At 53.2% G+C, this 21147-nt stretch overlaps 1 protein-coding gene across 1 annotated transcript; it reads left to right on the top strand.

Moving 5' to 3' along the window:
- Positions 1-6607: 6607 nt before the first annotated feature.
- On the top strand, positions 6608-20087 carry PKIG (cAMP-dependent protein kinase inhibitor gamma). Its single transcript, XM_054391773.1, has 3 exons — positions 6608-6649; positions 17334-17509; positions 19668-20087. The coding sequence occupies exons 2-3, from the start codon at positions 17359-17361 to the stop codon at positions 19745-19747; spliced, it is 231 nt and encodes a 76-aa protein (XP_054247748.1). The 5' UTR covers positions 6608-6649; positions 17334-17358; the 3' UTR covers positions 19748-20087.
- The last annotated feature ends 1060 nt before the right edge of the window (positions 20088-21147 follow it).

Below are 21147 nucleotides of genomic sequence, written 5' to 3'. Positions count from 1 at the left end.
TCCTTACTGGCACCAAACTGCTCTGGGCCCATCTGTCATGGAAGAACTGCAGGATGGTAGAGATGCTGCTTGTGTGGCTGTCTGCAAGATGGCAGCTTGGGAGAGCCAAGTCTTCCTGGCTCACCTTGCTCACAACCTGAAATAAAAGCTTGTCTGGCTCGAGTGGGGACTGGATCTGGTCCTTGGCAAACACCCTTGGTGTACTTCAGTTGAATTGTGTCACCTCCCCTCCTTACAAGGCTGAGGGCCCGACTGTCCTCTAAGCAGGGACAGAGAGAGTCTGTCACCCTCTCAGCAAAGCAACCAGCTCTGAGGAGCTCTGTTCCAGTCTGGGTGCTCAGGCAGGAGCAGGCAGCAGTATCAACACCCATGTGTGCTCAGACCCCCTTCCACCATGCTGGCAGAGCTGGGCAGGAGCATGGGCCAGGAGGACAAGTGGAGACCTGGCACTACAACAACCTTGTTCATTTGGCTTCAGCCACCCAGTGCTGTCTCCAATGCTGATGTGGCATCCCCCAGAGGAATGCTCTTGGGCCCAGGAGTAGCCAGAACTTTCTCTTCTCCTAGAGCAACCTCAAGCTTGCTGAGAGCTCCCAGGCTGTGCTTCACAGCATGATGGATACACAGACATGTGCTTGGTGTTAGGGCTTGCTTTGCCCTAAGCACCTTCTCCCCTTTAAATTTGGGTGCTGTCACCAGCTCTGCATTTCACCCCCAAATAAGGCTGGTAGCCAGGGACAGATGAGCCAAAAGACACTTGGATTTTACCCCATAGGAGAAGCTGGATCAACAGGTGCTCTAAAAAGACACAAAACTATTTTTCCTCTAGGGAGGCACTTTCCCAGGACTATGTCTGGTAAACCAGCTCAGGCTGCATGGGGTGTGATGGTGCCTTTGGCCAGGCATGCTGGCAAGGATGGATGGTGGCATGCAGCTGGGACATGCACGCCAGAGAAACCTGGGGGAGTGATGGGCAGGAGGAAGCAAAACCACAGCACCCAGCACCGCACGGGAGATGTTCGGGCACATGCAGCTGCTGGGAGATGGAGTTACAGGGCGAAGCTAAACAAAGATAGCGTCGAGAAGGACACGGATCCCTCCTGCCGACGGTAAGGCAGGAGCCGGGCAGTAGCTGCCTGACATCATCGGGATGAGCATTGGATTACAGCAGGCAGGGACCACCTCGGGAGGGAGGAAAACACGCCCCTCGGCCCCAGAAGTGCAACTTCATTTAGCAGCTCCCAGCACAAGGAAACTGCAAGTCTGAAACTGGCAGCGGCTCCGCGCCCGGCTTGGCTGCCGGCCACAGGGGGCAGAGACGCCGAGAGCGCGGAACCCAGCGCCGGCTCCCTCCGCCGCGGCGGCACCGCGCAGCAGGGGAGCCGAGAAGCAGCGGGAGCCCAGGCGGCTGTAAGTGGGGCTGTGCTACGGGTCGTGGGGCAGGCGATGGGCTGGGATGGTTGGTGGCCAGGAGACCTGCTGGGCAGCACGGCCGAGGGGCTGTTCTCCTGCCGCCCCCAGCACGGGAGCCAGAGCCGTGCTGCAAAGAGCTGATCTGGTTCGACACAGCTAACTTTACCTAACCGACACAACAGCCGGATTTTTTCTGCCCACAAGCCGTGGGCTAAAAACTGAGCTGCATCCCTGTTTTTCTGCTGTTGGGAGAAGCTGTTTGGAGGCTGATGGCAGGAAGGTGGCTGCTGTTTCACTTGGAAAATAATGCAGCTCGGTACTTGCTGTGCAGGGGTGGCAGGGAGAACAGCCTCGGCGGTCAGAAATCACAAAGGACCAGTGGAACAGTGACCCCCATGAGGATTTCTGGCCTCCTTTCTGACACGCATCCATTTATTGTGAGCGACTCGCCGGAGGGAATCCCATGCAGCACCGGGGTGGCTCTGTGCTCGTGTGGGAACAGATGCCAGCCTGCGGGACAGGCACCCTGCATGCCATCTGTGCATGGCTGTGGGATGAATCCATCCTTAGGGCTGTTGGGAGCTGCAGGGCTGCCCGAGGCTCCCCTTTGAACCAAGGGCTTTGGAGAACTTGGTGGCAGAAGGGCTCAGAGGCTCACTGGCATCCAGCTATCCGAGCAAATGTTTTAAAAGGCAGAGGCTTGGGATAAAAAAAGAACTGCTGTGTGGTGGTATTGTCAGGAGGCTCACAAATCCCTGCACCTCGGAGCTGTGTCTTTCTCTTCTCTCTCTGGATTCCCCTAAGCAACTGGTAGTGAGCTGTGGTGTGAGCTGTCACGTGCATGCAATGCCTTTGGCCCCAAAGGGCTGTTTGGGAAACATTTCCATTTGCTTGGAAGGGGTGGATGGTTCTGCAGAAGAAGAGCCAAGTGTAGTTTTCAACCTAGAAGCAATGCCCTGGGTGGCTGGGCTGGTGACTTGAACTAGGAAGAAGACATGGCAGGGTCAAATGAGCAAGAGGCAGCTGCAGTGGGGATGCTGTGGCAATGCAAGGCTGAGAGGAGATGGTTTGACCAGGTGGCAGAGACCATCAGATGGTGTGAGCCCCTCAGGGTCTGGGCTTGTTTGCTTGCAGTGAGGTGTGGGTAGCTGTGGGGCACATCTTGGCTTCTGAGGCTCTTGGGTAGAAAGGGTCCCCGACTGAGAAGCTGTCACATTGTTGCTCTTGTGAGAGATGGTGTTTGGGAAAGAAGGATGCACAAAGGGCTCCTCAGTGGCTGCAGACATTCAGTTCTGTGGCCATTTACAGACATGGATGCACCAGCAGTGCTTGATACACCTCCAACAGAGCAGAGTGTTGAGTCCTTCAACCTGAGCTCCACAGGGACACACGAGTCTCCCATACCATCATTTTAAGGGATGCTTCCCAAAAAGTGTAGACTCAGATGCCTCAAAGAGCTGAAAACCATTAAACACAGTGTACAGGCCCCCAGGTGCAGGCAGTTTGGTCATGGAGAGGTGGAACCCCAATGTTCACAGCCACGCATTTCCAACCACCTGGTATTTCTGCTCCTGGTGGCTGATTCTGTGGAGATGCACAGGCACACAGGGAGTCAGGATGCAGAGTTTTGCCTTTGTCCTTTATCCTCTTCTTCCAAAGAAATCTACTGTTGATCCCACACAGGCACACAACCCTGCCCCCCAGTACAACTATGGGAGACGTTTTCCAAGTTGCTAACATTTCCTGATCTCCCACATTTCAGAGCCAGTTCCCACAGCAGACTGCTCTGCATTAACCCCTCCAGCCTGCCTGGCAAACAAACACCATCATTATTTCTGTGCTACGTGGGCTCAGCAACGTCTGTGGCACAATCAGAGATGGATCTTCAAGTCCATAAGGAACAACAGAAGCCTCAGATCAGCTTTTTGTTTGTCCTTTTCTACCACCCTGTCCTGGTCTCTCCCATTTTCACATTCAAAGCCCTGGATCAACTGTTTCTCCACTCTCCTAAGGGTTTCCTTAGCATCACCCAAGCTGTATGTATGGACTGATCCAGAAACGTTTTCCAGCACAGTATCCAGGACGCTTCTAGTTGTCTCTAGCCCATGACTAGAAAAAGCCAAGTCCTAACAGGAGCTGCTCCCAAGGCTTGCCAGCACCAGGCAGTGAGAAGGGGAGGCTGAGCTGTTGTGTGGACTTTGTTCCCAGCTCCTCACAGCAGCAGTTAGCCTGAGACACTACTCTAGGTCCCAGCTGGTACCTGCAGCACAAGCAGGAAAATCAGCTGGACTATGAACCCCCTTTTCCAGGCCTGGCTCCCTTCAAGCCTGCAGGGATGCGTGTGTTACACCACACACTTCTGGTGTGCACAGCATGTTCCCCAACACTCCTGTCCCAGCTCAGCCCTCGGTGCTCTTTTCATGGCTCCCACACAGCAGGCACAGTGCTGGTCACAAGCTGCTACCTCCTGAACTGCCTGGCGAGGACTGAAATGCCAACTTTTGTTGATTCTTGCAGTGATGTAATAAGCCAAACATAACCCCACCAGAGCATCATCAGCTTGACTGGAATTACTGTTTCCACAAGGTGTAATTAATCTGTGGTGCTGCCTGCCACGGGACACCGCTGGAACAAAGCTCGGCAGGGCTGGGGCTGGTATTGGGTCGTTATCTCGGTGACAAAACAATCCTGGCCATGATTAAGAGGATATTGCATTTTAAGGGTTATAAACCCTCCTGCTTACTCCTGGTTCAGGGTAATTAGGAGCTGATGGAAACATTCCACTACAATGACAAGTTTTCTTGCACCTCAGAGGCTGAGGATGCCAGCTGCTGCTGGGGCCAGGCCTCTGGAAGAGTCACTCAGTCTGCTCAGGGAGCAGCAGCCTCTTGCTCCCACCTGTGATGCTTCCAGCTTGTTGTTTGCCCAGGAGGCAAGAGACACAAGAACAACCTTCTCTCTGCTGCCATCACCTTACCTGAAACCAGAAAGGGTTTCCTCTCTGGATCAAGAGCAGCACCATAACAACTGTTGTGTAGAACAATGCTGGGTTCTGCCAAAGCCCATTCTGGGTTTGTTTGGCAGAATCTCTTCCTTTGGGAGCAGTGCTGAGAGCACAGAGTTAGTTTTGCGTCTTCATTCCTTCAGGTAACAGCTGATAAACAGAGAGAATCTGAACCTTGAACATGTATCAGTTGATGCCCTTGCAGTCCATTCCTCATGGGCTATGAATGGGCAGCATCTCCAGAGGGTCCCAAACTCATCTGTGCTACCTTGATGGCTTATAGGACTAGGTTTAGAAATATAAAGTGTTCTTTAACAAGTTTCTCTAGCCCATCCTTAGTCGCAGTGCATGGACTAATCCACCTCACCATGCTTCAATTCCCAGACTCCCCAGGTAGGGTACTGCCTTGCCTTTGCACACAGGGGCCTTCAGGGCTCTGCTCATCACCCTGGGAGTAGCAGCATTGGATGAGTCAGAAGAGGATGGAGTACAGGGTCCAGCTTCAGATCTGCAGACTCCAGATCCCCAAGCATGGGCAGAAACATCCAGCTAGAGCCAGGGCTGCAGACTTGGCAAGCCAATATTAGTCACTAAAGAGTTTGTCTCCAGTATCAGCTTTTTCAAGAGAGAGAAAACAGACTTCTTCCCCCCCCCCAGCAATCTCATCAGGACTAGGACTGCTCAGTGATAACTTCTACTTTGGAGCATCATTGCTTCAATTTGCTTTAAGCCTCTCTTGGCAGAGGGCCATGGATTTTGAGATGTTTTGCAACACATGTGAAGTGCTGGAGGTTTAACCATTGGTGCTGCAGAGCACACGAGCTGGAGAGAGGCAGGAAGGCAAAGGAAGAAAATAAAGACTCGTGGATTTCCAAAGCTGGCTTTCTTCCTTCCTGCTTTTGTTTGCCTCTTTGGTGCCCCCAAAGGGTGATGCATATTCCCAGAGCTGTGGGAATGCTGTTTCTTTTCCGGTCTAGTGCTTCCAGTAAGCACTCCACTGTAAATAGGGTAAACACCACTGTTAAATCCTCCTGTCTTTGTGTGGCTTCTGTCATCATCAGAATCGGTATTTTCCACTTCTGCAAGCCTGTCACCTGCAGATCTGGAAGTGCTCTACAAATATCTGAAGCATCCAGTGAGGGGTGCTTGTATTAATAGCTCCACTTAACAGATGGGGAGCTGCCCACAGGAGCAACAAGTGCCCTGTCCTTGAAGCAGGGCCAGAGCTCCAACAACTTGGGAGCTTTAAAAGTGGGTCAACAAATAAAAGAGAAAGGCTGTAGATCTGTCCCAGTTTGAAAAGTTATGGGGAGTAGTTCCAGTCAGAGTGCTGCTCAGCCCAGACAAGCCAGAGATGGGTGAATGGATGAGCTGCTGCTTACATGGTTAAATGGTTCGTGTCTTGCTTTCTATCCTGCTAATATTTGTGCCTGGGACAAAGTGAAAAAAGCAGTCCATGATGTTCCAAAAAGTCTGAAAGCTGAAACAGCTGCTAAAATAAGCAAGTGTCTTGTTGGCTGGGCTCTGCAGGTCAGAAGATTGCAATGCACCCTCAGATGCTAAGGCCACAAAGGAAATGTCTTTGAGGGGGCTCGGGGACAGGAGGAGGCACAGCTGTGCACAAGCAGCAGAGAAAACAGAGGAGAAGGAGGCTAAAAGTACAGTTTCTAACATCCCCTTTTGCCTCATAGAAGCTGACATGGGGCTTTCACTTCTTTAAAGGGCAGTGAAGCTGCAAACCAATATTCATTTATACTTCTGAGGTAGCCCCTGGGCCTCCCTGTGGTGCAGGTCAGGACACACGAGTTGCTTTGGTTCCCCCCAGCACATCCACTTGGTATTAACAAAAGGAGAAACAGAACCAACATGAACTTCTCTGTGAAGGCAGGCCCATGCCTGGACATCCCTTGCTCTTAGACACAGCAAGCCCAGTCTCTGTAACCCTCCTGAGAAGGTGCCAGATGAACACCACCATCCCACAGCCCTTCACTTGGTGTTTCCATGCTCACCAAACTAGGTGCTGGCTAAGCCTGCAAGGCAAAGCCCTGCCAGACCCCATTTCCCCTTTGCTGCCCTGACCAGTGGAAAAAGCAGCTGAGCTCCATACTTCCCACCAGGAGCACAGATAATGTTTTCTCATGTTTCTTTTCTTTTGCTTCCCCAGAAGCCACTGTCCTGCTGCATATGAACCTTGTGTGAAGTCATGCCCAGCAGGAAAGTCAACTAAAGCAGGTAAGGGATTCACAGTTGACGTGGAGATATCACCCAAAGAGGAATCACAGAGTAGCAGGGGTTGGAAGGGACCTCTGGAGGTCAAGTCCAACCCCTCTGCTAACACAGGTTCACCCAGATCAGGTTGCACAGGAACACATCCAGGCAGGTTTTGAAAGCCTCCAGAGAAGGAGACTGGGTCTTTCCATTCCTGTTTTGTAAAGTCATTGGACTTCTGCCTGGATTCTGAATTGCTAGATGCTAGAAAACTGCTGAGAGGGACAACACATCAACAGTCCTGCTGTATTTTCCCTACATCAGCCCTGTTCCAGTGCCAGCTCTGAGGGCAGCTCCCAGCCCAAGCCATGCTGCACAGGGACAGGAATGTTGTGTGCAGACCCTGCTCACAGCCTGCCTAATGAGAACATTGTTTGCTGTGCATGACCACCCAAGGGAGTTTGACTCTGCACGTGGTGTCAGCCCAGCCAGAGCCAGGGAATGCCCAGAACCTAACCTTTTGTGGTGCTCATGGAAACAGCAGATCCACCAGCTCAGACAGTCCTTTCCCTGGTTTCACTTCTAGGGCTCCTGTGCTTGGAACATCTCCTCACTCTTCAGATCAGCTTGCTGTTTGCTCATGTTCCTGCCCTGAGCTTTCCCTTGCACAGAGCTGCTATGGTAGCATCATTTGCAGATCTGGCAACAGAGGCTCTTGGGACTCTGCAGGCATTCCTCCTGGAGGTCTCAGAGCAGTTCATCTCTTGTACCCAGCATCTTTCCCCTCTACACCACAAACACCCCATGTCCTTCCACACCTAGGCTGCATTCCAGTGGACCATAAAATAGCTGGCAATTAACTTAATTAACAGCTTTCCATTTCCTGAGGCTCTAACTTGCAGTGATCTCTGAGCATCCCCAGTGTAAGGTCACAGGCATGCCTCAAGCACCGCTTTGATTCGTGTCCAGATGTCACATCCCTGGTGACACAGGCAGACAAATCCACCCTGCCTGCAGAAAGGCTCAGAAGCTGCTGTCACCTGACACAGATGTACAAAACTCCTCCATCCATCACAGAACACTCCAGAGAAAAGGGTGTGTAGGCCAGAAGGGTAAGGCACCAGCAAGGTAGCACAGCCAAAGGGGGCTGCTGATTCTGGTGGGTAACACAAGCTGTGAAGCTACCTGAAAGGGCTTAGCTTGGCCACCTCTCACTGCCAGCCTGGTTTGAACTCCTAACACTTTCCTTTTCTATTGTATGTGAAGCACCAATAGCACCACCCCAGTCACCTAAGCCTTCTCATGGCTCCCCAAACCAGATCTTTTCCCTGTCCCCATCTTCCCAGGCAAGGTCTGCCCCTGCCCTGGGAATGCTGTTGGCTTTCTCTGGTGCAGTGGGGTGGAAGGACAGGCCAGCCAGCTCCAGGGAGCAGAGCTAAACCTGGTTTTGCTAATCAGCCTCATTCCATGCTGACACCCTGAAGAGTTGCCCTGGTTATTTTTAGGCACCACTGGGAGCTGCCAGAGCTCTTGCACCTCAGGAGGTTTCACAGCTTCACATTCAGCAGGCAGCTCTCAGCTTCATGCACCTTGTGCTAGGCAGAATCTTCTCAACTAGCAGCAGCCCAGACTCCACAGACAGCCTGCACAACACCTCTTGCAAGCTAAGCTCTCCTTCCCAGCCATGCCAGCACCACTTTCACACAGCAGCAGAGCTCAGCTCCTCAGACCACAAAGCAAAGCTGGACAAAATTGTATTTTTATGAAGACCCATCCTTGCTTACCTCTGTCTTTGTAGAAGGACCTTCCTCCACCCCTAAGCAGAGGTATCCCATCAAAACCTATTGTGCCTTCCCCTTCCTTTTATAAATGACAAGAGCAGCTGTGCCAGAAAATAGCCTCAGCTGCATCTCCTCTGCACTTATTTGGCTCCTCCTTGCCTAGTAAAGTCCATAAGGTGTTGAGGAGGTTGTTCTTGGGGTGAGCATCTCTGGGCCAGGAATTCAAGTGAGGTTTGAGTAGGTGAAGTTCACTGAGAGGTTGGTGCCTTGGTGTGGTCAGAAGAGCTGTGGAACCACTGGGGAGTTTCCAGCCTTTGAGGTAAAATTCAGCAGGGGCTTTTTCTGCCTGAGTGATTTGAGGGAAATGCAGGAATACAAATCTGAAGGGGACTCCTGTGGCAGAGGAATCCACCCCATGGCAAAGGTGTGATGGAGAAGACACTCTGACAGGCAGGGTCAATACATGAGTCTTCCTGTAATGTGTCTGCAACAGCAGCTGTGGGGCTTTTGCAGCTGAAGGTTTAAAGTGACTGGCCTGTGGTTCACCTGCTTTGCAAGTTCAGGTAGCAGCAGATCTTCCACACCACACAGTCACTGATGTTGTTCATGTGAAAATATGTCGACAAATGCAAGCAGCTAAAGAGGAAGTTGGGAGAAAATGAAAATAATGGAGGAGAGGCATAGCCTCATGTTCCTTAGAGCTCTGGAAGGGTCTCTGCAGGGGACAGGGAGAGCTGTGGGTGCTGTCTCACAAGGTGATGGGTGCTCAGGGCTGTGCTGGGTGAGCTCACTGCTCTTTGCTGTGCAGAAGTCAGAGTGCCATGGCCACCCACTGCCAGCTTGGCTTGAAGGGGTGAAAAATGGGGAGGAGGTAGATGCCAGCCTGCCATGTCTCAAGGGCTGGTGGGGCCAGGCATGCCTCCTCCAGGTCTGCCACCTCATCCCTCAGAGGGCTGTGTGTCTGTCAGAGGTGCAGGAGGGGAACCGGAGTGTCCTGATTTATTAGCACCTCAAAGCCGTGGGGTGTGAAAAACAAGTTCGACCTGGGAACAAAACAAACATACAGCTGCTGTCACGGCAACTGTCTCCAGATGCACAAAGAGACCAATTATCGCCATTAATCAACTTAGTGAGAAGCTGCAGAAGAGGCTCAGGCTGCAGCCCAGGCTCAGTGCTGGGAAACGAAGGAGCAGAGAGCTGCATCAAGCCCAGCTGCCAAGGCAAGCCGCGGTTCCTCCCGTGGCAGGGGGCTTTCTGAGCAGACATTCAGCACCCATGCCCCATGGGGACTGCAGAAGGGTGCTGCCTGCTCCAGGCATGGGGATGCAGATTGGCAATGCTGTGTGGCCAGAGCTGGGCACCTGGCTGCTCTCCTGACAGGTGGATGGATGGACAGACAGATGATTCCCTCCTGCCACTGCCCACATGTACTGATGCTAAGAAGATGCTGATGGGGATGAGCAATCCCACCTGCCTCCCTGATCCTCTCTGAGCCTCCCCCTCTCCCCTGGGGACCATAGCAGTGCACATAAGAACTCACCCTACCCTGATGCCAAGAGTTGGCCAGGATTTTGGAATCTGGCTGGAGCATCTCTTGCATCAATTAAGAGCCAGGCAGTGGCAGGGAGCATGTAGGGCAGCAGGAGGTACCCGAGACAGCAGGGATACTGCAGTGGGAGTTTCTGGGGATGTGCTGAAGGTCAGCAGAGAGAGGAGGGAGTTTTGAGAGCTTGGTAGAACTAAATGCAAGCTTTAAGAAGTTGTAAAGGAGTCAGCTTAAGCCTAATCTTAAACCTGGGGCTAAGCAATTAGTTACCAGTTCTACCAGCATTAACTGCTGTTTAGATTGTAAAACCAGGCTAGAGCAAAAGAAGGGATCTGTTATGGACACCAAGTCTTGGTCCTCCTCTTGTATCTGCTCTCTTCCTGTATCAATTACAACTTTCCACTAGAGGCCTAGGAGCTCTGTTCCTGCCAAAGTGCCTGGAGAAGCCATGTCTGTGCTGGCTGAATTTAGTGTGTCAAAGCCAGAGGGTGCAGAGTTATTATGAGGAACCCCACAACAAAAGCCTTCCATAAATACCAATGGGCCATGGCCAACCTTGACATCTCTTCACCACTGAAGGATGGTGAGGATTTTCTGCACTGTGTTTGCTTGTAAAGAAGCTGCTCAGCACATGAGATGGACATGTGTGCAGGAGCTCAGGCTGCTCCCTGTTTGGGAGAACACAGACACAGCAGGAAAGCAGGGGAGCTCTGTGCCTGGCACAGACCCTGTCCCCATGCTGACCAATGCCTGTTGCATTCAATGGTATCCTGGGATGCATCAAGAAAGGTGTCCAGCAGGGACACAGTCTGCCTCTCTACTCTGCCCTGGTGAGACCACACCTGCAATACTGTGTCCAGTTTTGGGCTCCCCAGTTCAAGAAAGACAGAGACCTGCTGGAGAGAGTCCAAGGATGAGGATGATTTGGGGCCTTGAGCATCTCCCCTGTGAAGAGAGACTGAGAGCCCTGGGGCTGTTTAGTCTGGAGAAGACTGAGAGGGATCTGATCAATGTCTCTCAATAGCTGAGGGGTGGGGGTCAAGGGGAGGGGGCCAGGCTCTTTTGGGTGGTGCACAGTGATAAGAAAAGGAACAAACCTGAACATAGAAGATTTCACCTCAACATGAGGAGAAACTTCTCTACAGTGAGGGTGACAGAGCCCTGGAACAGGCTGCCCAGGGGGGTTGTGAAGTCTTCTTATCTGGAGACTTTCAAAACCCACCTGGTTGTGTTCCTGTGCAGACTACCCTAAGTGATCCTGCTCTGGCAGGGGGATTGGACCTGATGATCTCTTGAGGTCCCTTCTGATATACTGTGATACTGTGATACTTAGCTGCTACCAGACTGGGCTCCCAGCAGGATGGGATGGCATCAAGTTGCACCAGGGGAGGTTTAGATTAGAATCACTGGGCACTGGCACAGGCAGCCCAGGGGAGTGGTGGAGTCACCATCCCTGGAGGGGATTAAAAACTGTTTGGATGAGGTGCTCAGGGACATGGTCTGACAGCTGTGTGCAGGGAGGTGTAGGGTTAGGGCTGCATCTGAAGGGCTTTTCCCACCAGGCGAGTGTCTGACTCTAAGACTGCATTTTCGGCTCAGCTTCTGGCTGTGGACCTTCGCTCTGGGGCACAGGGGAGCCATAGTGAGGCCTTTAAGGCACAAGCACAGGCCTAAAAATACTCTAAGAATACTCTGACCCCCAGAGCACCAGCACCCAGCCCTCCTGCTTTGATGTGCAACCCCTTGTGCGTGTTCCCAGAACAGAGCCAGTGGAAACTTTGCTGAAATTCCAGCTGGAAGTTGTCAGACAGTTGGTGGAAACCCCCTGACCTCAGATGCTGGCTTCAGCCCTATGGGACTTTTTTTTCCCCTCCTGTCTGGATGCGACTCAGGCAGTAGGAAGCCTCACAGCAGACCCTCAGGGAGCACAGAAATCCTGTGGCTCCCGGCCCTGTGCTCTGGACCACCTCACACTGTCCATGTTTCAGAGGCCCAGCAGGCTCCTGGGCTGTGCTGTGCTGTTGTTATGGATCCCAGCAGGAAGGGCTAACAATACTCACTGGAGCCTGGAATGGAAGGGCGAGGACCACTGCACAACAGAGCTCGAGGTGACCCTGCTGCTTCATGCCATGGTCCCTGCAGGTTGGTGATGGAGTGGAGAGAGGTGGCATGCGATGTATGAGCAGCAAAAGGGATCATATCCTTGTTCCCTGGTAGGAGAACTTTGGAATTTCAGCCCCAAAATACAGCAAGGTTCAGCTTGGCTTTGTGGCTTTATGAGTCTGGAAGTCTGGGGGCCAAAAGAGAGTGTTAGATCCTGTGAGGTGACACCAGGCAGGCAGGAGAGCCGGCTCCTGCTGGGCTGTGGGAGGAGGGAACCGTCTTCAACTGGCACCTACAGCCGTTGGCCCCAACTGCCACTGGCAGCTGAGCGCCAAGGCCACACAGCAGCACCCTAGGACGTCAGTTTGCTGTGGCTCCCACCCCCAAGGACCTTGGGGTCCCAGTCCCTGCCCTTGGGGCTGCCTTCCAGGGCTGCAGAGAAGGCCAAGGTGCAGGACTCCCCTCCTTGGGTGTCCCAGAGCACGGCACAGTGTGCAAGGCAGCTGGTCCAGCTCAACTCTCAGGAGCAAGGAAGCCTCCACAGGAAATCAGGGTGGGAGCAGGCATGATGCAGGCTCTGACCAGCAGGGAAATCCTCTCCCGTGGTTAACCTCTCAATCTCCTCCCCTGCAGCAGCCTGGGGTGCTGTGCTGGCTGCCCTGAGGGACAGAGATGGCTGAGCAGGGGGCTCAGCCCCCATGCACCCAGCAGTGTTGCAGATGTGCAGAGCTCAACAGGACCTTCTGTGACCTAGAAGCCCTTGGCTCTTGCTCCAAAAGCAGGTTAGATGGAGAGGAAAATACTGAGGAAGGCAAGAGGTAAGAAAGGCAGAGCAGAAAGGAGAAGCAAAGCAGGGGAAGGAAGCTGCTGATAGCCAGCAGCACTGCTGGGACCAAATCTGGCCCTTCCTAGGCATGATGAGGGACAGATGAGGCACAGATGCGGTATTGTGTGAAGGGGTTGCTGGAAACTGGAGTATGGGGCTGGGTGTGACTGCAGCATCCATCCCATCCCATCCCATCCCATCCCATCCCATCCCATCCCATCCCTTGGAGTCAGAGCCCAGCTGCTGGCTCTGATCACAGGGTCTGTGTTTGCTCTGCAGGTGCCCAGCCCTGCTGTTGGGTTTAACCTGCCCAGAGCATTTCCAGGCCACTCGCCTCCACTCTCACATTGTTTGCAGTAACTGTTTGCTCACGGTCCCTGGGATCTGTGCTGTGGAGAAGCAGGCAAGGGGAAAATAGGAACTAAATGTTGGCTTGACAGCTAGACTGAGGGGTACTGATCTGGCCCAAAAGAAACCATAGAATCATAAACCTCTAAGATCGTGGAGCCCAACCACCAAACCAACACTACCATGCCCATTAAACCACGTCCCCAAGTGCCATGTCTACACATTTTTTTGACCACTTCCAGGGGTGGTGACTCCACCACTTCCCTGGGCAGCCTGTTGCCACAGACAGATTCTTCTACCAAAAGGCAGGAGAAACATTTAAGCCTTTAATTTCTTAGCATTCAGCTTCTAATTGGGTACAATTCAGCACCAGTGTAACTGGCTTAACTGCAGTCCCCCAGAGCAGAGCCAGCTGCTCCCTCAGCAGCTGGGGGACTTCCCAGGAACATGCTGGTGAGCCCAGTTGCAGGCTCAGCTCCGGAAGCCGAGTCCAAGCCAGCAAAGTCAAGACTGTAGAGTTTTGAATCCTCAGGAGGCACTACGGAAAAATCAGCCTAAGCCACATGGCATGTTTGGCACAGCCAGGTTATTTCGGGGGGGCAAGGGAGCAGAGGTGGCTCTGGGGAATTATCTGGTGTCTGTGGCAGCTTGTGAGGGGTTTCTTCACTTGGGGCCAGCTGCTCTGGCACAGGCAGCACCATATCCCCACGGTGGAAGGGACACAGCCTCTCTCCAGGCAGCACAGAAAAGGTTTTGAGGCATGGGCAGCAGGTCTTGCCCCCCTGCTTATGGTCTTTTTCACCGTGCCATGCATGCCCTGCCCCATCACAGAGGGCTGGCACGCCGTGCTGAGGACACAGGGACCATTTCTGAAACCATCAGCAGAGGGAAGGGCAGCAGGAAGCACCCCTCTGGGGACAGCTGAATCATCTCACTGGAGCGCCCTGGAAACTCACACCCCCCCTCCCCCCTCCGCCGCTGTGCACCTGTGTGCTGCGGGCTCATTCCTGCGGCGCTGGCAGCAGCTGGCACCTCCTCCCCTTCTGCCAGCCCACGGCAGTGTGAGCACCGCCCTGCTGCCACCCCTACGGGACTGTCCATGGTGACAGTTTCAGGTTGAACTATGCGGGCAAGAGGGAAGCTGATTCCTTTCTTGTCTCTGACAGATGTTAAAAGATGTTTCCTCTGACTAGAAACCCGCTGAGCTGGTTTGCATCTGCCTGGAAATGTGGAAACGCTCTTGAAAAAAAACCCAGATTTTTCCTATCAAAAACGGAGGGCACTGCTCCAGTCACCTCCTTGGTCCTTCCTGGAGGCTGAGGCCGGAGTGTCTCTGCCAGCAGGGAGGGATCTGCTCACAAGGCTTGAGGGAACCTTTTGAGAGCTGCCCGGCTTGAAAGTCCGGGAGGAACGGCGCAAATCTGCGAGCTGTGCTCATCCAGCCGCCCCGCTCCGGCTCCGTGCGTGGGGAGCGGAAGGCAGGGACGCTGCAGCCCTGGGACAGAAATAAATCACAGACGCCACCTCCCGGCCTCCCAGCCGGCACCCGGCACTGATCCTGCACGCCGGCATCCCCCCGCCTCTCCCTTCAATCCAGATCTCAGCCTTTTCCCCTGGGATGGGGCATTTAATCCCTTGGCACAGCACTGCCGCAGCTGAGCACATCTGCCCTGGGCAGCCACACCAAGGGACCTCAGGAAAATTGGGGATGTTCAGCTGGGAGAAGAGAAGACTCTGGGAGACCTTATAGTAGCTTTTCAGTACTTCAGGGGGCTGATAAGAAAGCTGGGGACAGACCTTTTAACAGGGCCTGTTGTGATAGGACAATGGGTGATGGTGTGAAACTAAACAAGGGAGACTTTGAAGAGAATGGAGACATTTTGCACACTGAGAGTGGTGAGACTCTGGCCCAGGTTGCCCAGACAGGTGGGAGATGCCCAACCTGGAACTATTCCAGATCAGGTTATCTGGGGCTCTGAGTATCCTGCAGATGTCCCTGCTGACTGCAGGGGGTTGGACTGGATGACTTTTAAAGGCCCCTTCCCACCTAAACTATTCCATGATTCTATGAAAATGCTGCATCCTGGGGGCTGTCCTGCTCCTGGCTCCTGCTCCTCACCTTTTGGAGTCCACCTGGCAAACCAAGTGGGCCAGCCCATGTTGGAGGGGCAAGATCCCTGAGCACATCAGCTCTGGACTGGCCTCACTGACATGGGGATGGACCCAGGCTAGTGAGGACTGCTTTTAGGGAAGTGTCCCAAGTCCCTGTGGTGTCCCACTGGCAGCTATAGGAGGTCAGCAGCCTCTGGACTCTGCTGAGCTGCCAGGAGGACTCGTCTGGGAATGCTGAATGCTTGTCCTGTCCCAGGGAAAAGGCACTTCCCTCACTGAGCTCAGCCAGGCTGCTGCACCCAGAGTGGGCACCTCCTCTGGGAAGGGCACTTCTGCAAAGGAAGGAGGGAAGAGAAGAACAACAACAGCTGGGATCTCTTCCCAGGACAAGGGATGCAGCTCTTCCCAAGACTCATTTAACAGGGCCCAGATGGATGCCAAGCCCTGGAGCAGGCAGCTGTTTGCACAGATTTGCCAGATTTGGAGGCAGGTTCTCCTGGGAGGTCCCACCAGTGACCTGGTGCCAGTGTTCCTTGGACTGGCACAGCACCAAAAAAGGAGTTCCTGGGACTCCTGAAATGTTCTGGGTTTGTGCAGGTTTGAGGTTACTGCACCATGCTCAGTCCCAGGAATGAGGAGAGTCTGACCTGTTTTCTCCTGGTTATTGCATCTTTCTACTGCCACAACAGCAGGGTTTACAGAGTGAGGAGAGCAATTCCTGCCCAGGCTGGTGGTCTGCCAGCAGAGTTCCCTAGAAGGAAGCTCAGTGTTAAGCAGGATTTGTGCAGGAGGCTAAGCAGATTTCTCAGTGGTCATTAGCCCCAAGACACAAAAGGACAAGAAGTGGAATTTTTTGTTCACTATTCGTGAGTGTTTGTCTCAGGACCTCTTCCAAGCACCACCAACATCAGCAGGGCTAAAGGCATTTGTACAGGGAGCAGGATCACTGATAAGGCAATGATTGATCTCAGACTTCCTCCCAGAAAAACAAACCAAGTGCCAAAGCCAGTAAACAGGGGGAGGAACCCAGAGCAGCAGGTTGGCAGAGCAGAGGCAGTGGGAACTGACCAGCTCTGTGCTGAGATGCCCATGACATGTTTCCTGGGCTGCTGAGGCCCCTGGGCTCTGCCTGCTGCACAAACACTGGCCAGGGAAACCCTCAGCCAGGAGGAAACCCAACCACTCATGGATTCATCAGGCTGAGCTGAGAGCTGCCTGGCAGTGGAGTTCATGGGTGACGAGTGGCCACTCCGAGCCTTTCTTTGTGCTCTGGCTTGGCACAGACACAAGCCTCGAGTGCAGGGAGCCAAAGACCTCACAGAAGGGCTGGTTTGCAGATGCTGAAGTGCTTATGACAGAGCAGTCCAGCCCTGTACTTCTTCAGTGACATCCAACAGCCAGTGGAGGCCAGTACTGGCCCAAAGCCCCTATAAAACACTGCCTTGTTCCCCAGGCTTCCCAGCTGCATCCATTGGGACCCTGATCAGTTCCCATTACACTTGCAGGCTGGATTAGCAGCCCACTCCTCCACCCTCCCCAGTGCAGAGAGCCAAATCTGACCTTTAGTCAAAGCCTCACTTGAGGAGGAAGGAGGAGAAAAAGCTTCTAAAGGAGAAGGGTAGAAACCCAACAAGAGATGATGGCCAATACCTCATCTGCCTCGCTGTGCATTCAGAAGGCAGAACAAGGACAAGTGAGGCAGCTGGGATGGATCCTTCCTGCCCACCTGCCCTCATCCACCATGGCAGGTCACCTGGAATGGTGGGTAGCCCAACCTGGGTGACCCAGCACGGTGGCACTCGGCTGGTGGCCCCACATGACAGGGTTGACATCTGAGATTTGAGCAGCTGCTGCCAGAGGAGCTGGAGCAGAGTTACAGGGACTGTTTTCTTGTGCTGTAACTGAACTCCACAGAGTAACTTAACCTGGGGGGGTGTCACAAGTAGAGGCTCGCTGAGCACCCCTGGCCTCACAGCCGGTTTCCCCCCGCAGCGCTTCGCAGGTGTGTGGAGATGAAATGGAGGTCGAGTCCAGCACCTACACAGACTTCATCTCCTGCGACCGGGCGGGCCGGAGGAACGCTGTGCATGACATCCAGCAAGAGGCCACCGCCATCAGCATGCGCCAGCTGACCGAGGACCTGGGGGACCTCGCTATGGGAGCAGCAGGTGAGCTGCTGCAGACGCCAGGGACCCCCGAGCTGGGCACCCGGGTTGGAAGGGGCAGCGCCGCGGAGCACTGCTGGCTCCGGGAGCACCACACAGGTGCTGAGGAGACACATCCTGCTCCTCACTGATGCTTTCAGCTCAGTGGGTGCTCAGCTAGTGGGAGACTGCCCAGGCCAAGAGGCCCTTGCAGTGAGTGGGATGGTCCCAAGGTTCCTGGCACATGAGCACCGCACACTCCAGCCAAGGCCCTTTGCTCAGCTGCTCTCTACAGCCACTGCTGCTTAAATGAGACATGGACCGACCAAGAGCCTTGCCAGGGCAAACTACACATTTGGGATGCATCAAGAAAGGTGTGTTCAGCAGGTCTAGAGAAGTTCTTCTACCTCCCTACTCTGCCCTGGTGAGACCACACCTGCAATACTGTGTCCAGTTTTGGGCTCACCAGTTCAAGAGAGACAGAGACCTGCTGGAGAGAGTCCAAGGGAGAGCCATGAGGATGATTAGGGACTTGAGCATCTCCCCTGTGAAGAGAGACTGAGAGCCCTGGGGCTGTTTAGTCTGGAGAAGAGAAGACTGAGAGGGGATCTGATCAATGTCTATCAATAGCTGAAGGGTGGGTGTCAAGTGGAGGGGGCCAGGATCTTTTGGGTGGTTCACAGTGATAGGACAAGGAGCATTGGGTTCAAACTTGAACATAGAAGATTTCAGCTCAACATGAGGAGAAACTTCTCTACAGTGAGGGTGACAGAGCCCTGGAACAGGCTGCCCAGGGGGGTTGTGAAGTCTCCTCTGGAGACTTTCAAAACCCACCTGGATGCATTCCTGTGCAAACTACCCTAAGTGATCCTGCTCTAGCAGAGGGACTGGACCCGATGCTCTCTTGAGGTCCCTTCCAACCTCTGATATACTGTGACACACATTAGAGATACCTCAGGCTTTGTAAAGAACCCAGCTGAGGGGCAGTGGGTGGTTTGCTCTTTGTTTGGGTGGTTGGGTTGTGTTCTTCAATCAGCCTCCAGCTAGTTTCCCAGGTATTTGAAATAAGAACTGAAATGATTTTGAACACCATCAGCCACCTCCAGATCTTCCCCTGCAGCCCAAACACAGCAGCAGTATCAGCCTGCTCCACATATGCTGGCTGACTAGAATGGTTAGAGCAGGACCAGAGAAGGCCACAAAGAGGCTGGAGCACCTCTGCTGTGAGGACAGGCTGAGACAGTTGGGGCTGCTCAGCCTGGAGAAGAGAAGGCTCCAGAGGGACCTTAGAGCAGCCTTCCAGTACCTGAAGGGGGCTGCAGGAGAGTCGGAGAGGGACTTTGTACAAAGGCAGGGACAGGATGAGGGATGTCTTCCATTTGGAAGAAGTTTGACTGAGATTACACATTAGGAAGAAATTCTTGCCTGTGAGACACTGGAACAGGTTGCCCAGAGAAGCTGTGGAGGCTCCAAGCTTTGAAGTGTTCAAGGGCAGGTTGCATGGGGGCTTGAGCAACCAAATCTAGTGGGAGGTGTCCCTGCCCATGGCAGGGGTGTTGGAACTGGATGATCTTCAAGGTCCCTTCCAACCCAACTCATTCTGGGATTCTGTGACCACACAAAGCATGAATCCTCTGCTCAGAGCATCAGTGAAACAGCCTCTCCCATCTCACTGACAGGCCACCAACCACACAGCACCCCTGCAGAGGACTCAGCTTTTCCCTTGCTCTTTTGCTTCTCCAGTCTACAACCTATAACTACAAAACCACTTGAAAAGGTTTTATCCCAAGTGTACCTCTTTCAACATGCTCATACTAGCACAAGTCCATCCACCAGGCCATAATGAGCACAAATTAGAGCTCCTGTGACCAAGAGCAGCTGAAGGAGCTGCCAGGCTGGGTGCAAGTTGCCACTGCAGGTTAGATAAGGCCAGCACAGTCTTGCTCCCAGGCTCCCCCCAGCATCACCAGATATTCTGAGAAGTGTTTGTGCTCCAGGAGCAGAAGGAGCCCCCTGATAGTCTTAAGGATCTGGCCACGGTGGGGAGGTGTGGGGGTGGGGTTGGGTGTGTCATGATAAGTCTTCAGGTGGCAATCAGAATAAAATCAACTGCAGCCATTGCTGCTCTCTGTGTGCTCAGCAGGGTGTAACCAACCTTTCTTCCCAATCCTCCCTTCTGCAGAAAGCCAAAGAGATGCCACTTCTTCTGAAAAGGATCCTGGAGCAAGACCAAAGGGGCAGGAGAAGAGCCCCTCCCCATGAGGGTGCCCAGGGAGTGGGGTGGGCAGGAGGAAGGCCTTGCTGTGAGCACCAAACAGGAATTTGCTATTGAACCTGTGGACAAAAGCTACCTGTGGAACAGCAAACTGTCAAATGCCTCTGCTGCAACCTTTTCTGTTTAGAGAGCCACAGGATGCTGTGCAAGGACTGGCACCATCAAAAGACTTCTGCTGCCATCCCTAAGGGTTCAGAGCAGCACTGCCATGGCTCTGGCATGAGCCATTCTCAAGATGCCTTAGCTGCAGCTTTCCCCTCGGGGAAGAAACAGTTTCAGTAATAAAAGACACATCAGAGTCTCCTGTCCAAGGTACCTTCTCCTCTGCAAATTTAGGCTATTATTTATTCTGTTTCCATAGATTAGAAATATAGATTCTTGTTTTTTCTAAGCCTCACCCTCATCTACATCTTAGACCTGACCTGGCCTCTGGACTGTCTGTACAGCTCCTTGTCAGGGTGGGCAGTGGGGAAGGGACCTGGCCAGTCCTGCTGCCTTCAAATCAAGCACCACTCACCTGTGCTGCTGCCACTTAGCATCAGGAAAGGACCAAAGCACAGCTCTGTGTGGATGAGCTCCACCTGCAGCCCCAGCAGCACCAGCCCCAGGCATCCTCTTCTTTGGGTTTTTAGCATTTTAAGATCTTGGTAAGGGGAGGAGAGAAACATTTTGCTGGTTTGACTGTTGAAATTCAGGCTTAGCTCTGCAAGCTGTTAGCTGAGATGATCTCTGGTAGGATCTCACACCATTCTGTCTTTCAGGAGACATGTTTTGTGTTAAAGATGGTTTGGTAGAACTATATAAGTTGTTGGAATAAATAACCCAGCCTTTAAGTACTGAAGGATTTTTTTTTTTTTTTTTTCTGCCTGGATGCTTCTTCTTCCTCTGTTTTGCTGTGTAGCTGATTGAGCTGCAGGGGCATTACAACAGCTTCCCCTAACAGGTAGACATGGAGCTGTGTTACAAGACTGTCCTGGAGCTGTGTTACAAGACTGTCCTGTCTGCTCAGGTCTCTGAAAGCCCACCCAGGTGGGAGCTGGTGTAGTTGGCACAGAAAATGCTGCAAGTCTGTCCCCACTTTCCTGGCTTTGCTGCCCAGCACAGCTTTTCCCAGGGATGTTTCATCCACCGTGGGAGCCCTGCTCCCCTCCACATTTCTGTCCAAAAAGTCAAGCACAAGTCTGGCTTAGGGTGTCCCAGACACCAGCAGAGGAGGTGCCAATGGGAAGCATTTTCCCTCTGCAGCACAGAGCTACGAGGCCATGGCTGGGATTTCACCCAGCCCAGGAGAGCTGCTCCTGCTGGAGCTGTGGGAGGCAGCTACAGCCTGGCTGGGATCCACAGCTGGCATGGGGACAAGGCAGAGATGGCCTGAGAAATACTCTCC

Source organism: Indicator indicator, chromosome 24 (assembly GCF_027791375.1).
Source record: "Indicator indicator isolate 239-I01 chromosome 24, UM_Iind_1.1, whole genome shotgun sequence".
NCBI classification, from domain to species: Eukaryota; Metazoa; Chordata; class Aves; order Piciformes; family Indicatoridae; genus Indicator; species Indicator indicator.
This window is presented reverse-complemented; position numbering and strand designations above follow the sequence as displayed.

Coding starts and splice junctions, on each gene's coding strand:
- PKIG (XM_054391773.1), top strand. CDS start 17,359: ATGGAGGTCGAGTCCAGCACCTACACAGACTTCATCTCCTGCGACCGG. Junction 17,510..19,667: donor CCTCGCTATGGGAGCAGCAG/GTGAGCTGCTGC, acceptor TCCCTTCTGCAG/AAAGCCAAAGAGATGCCACT.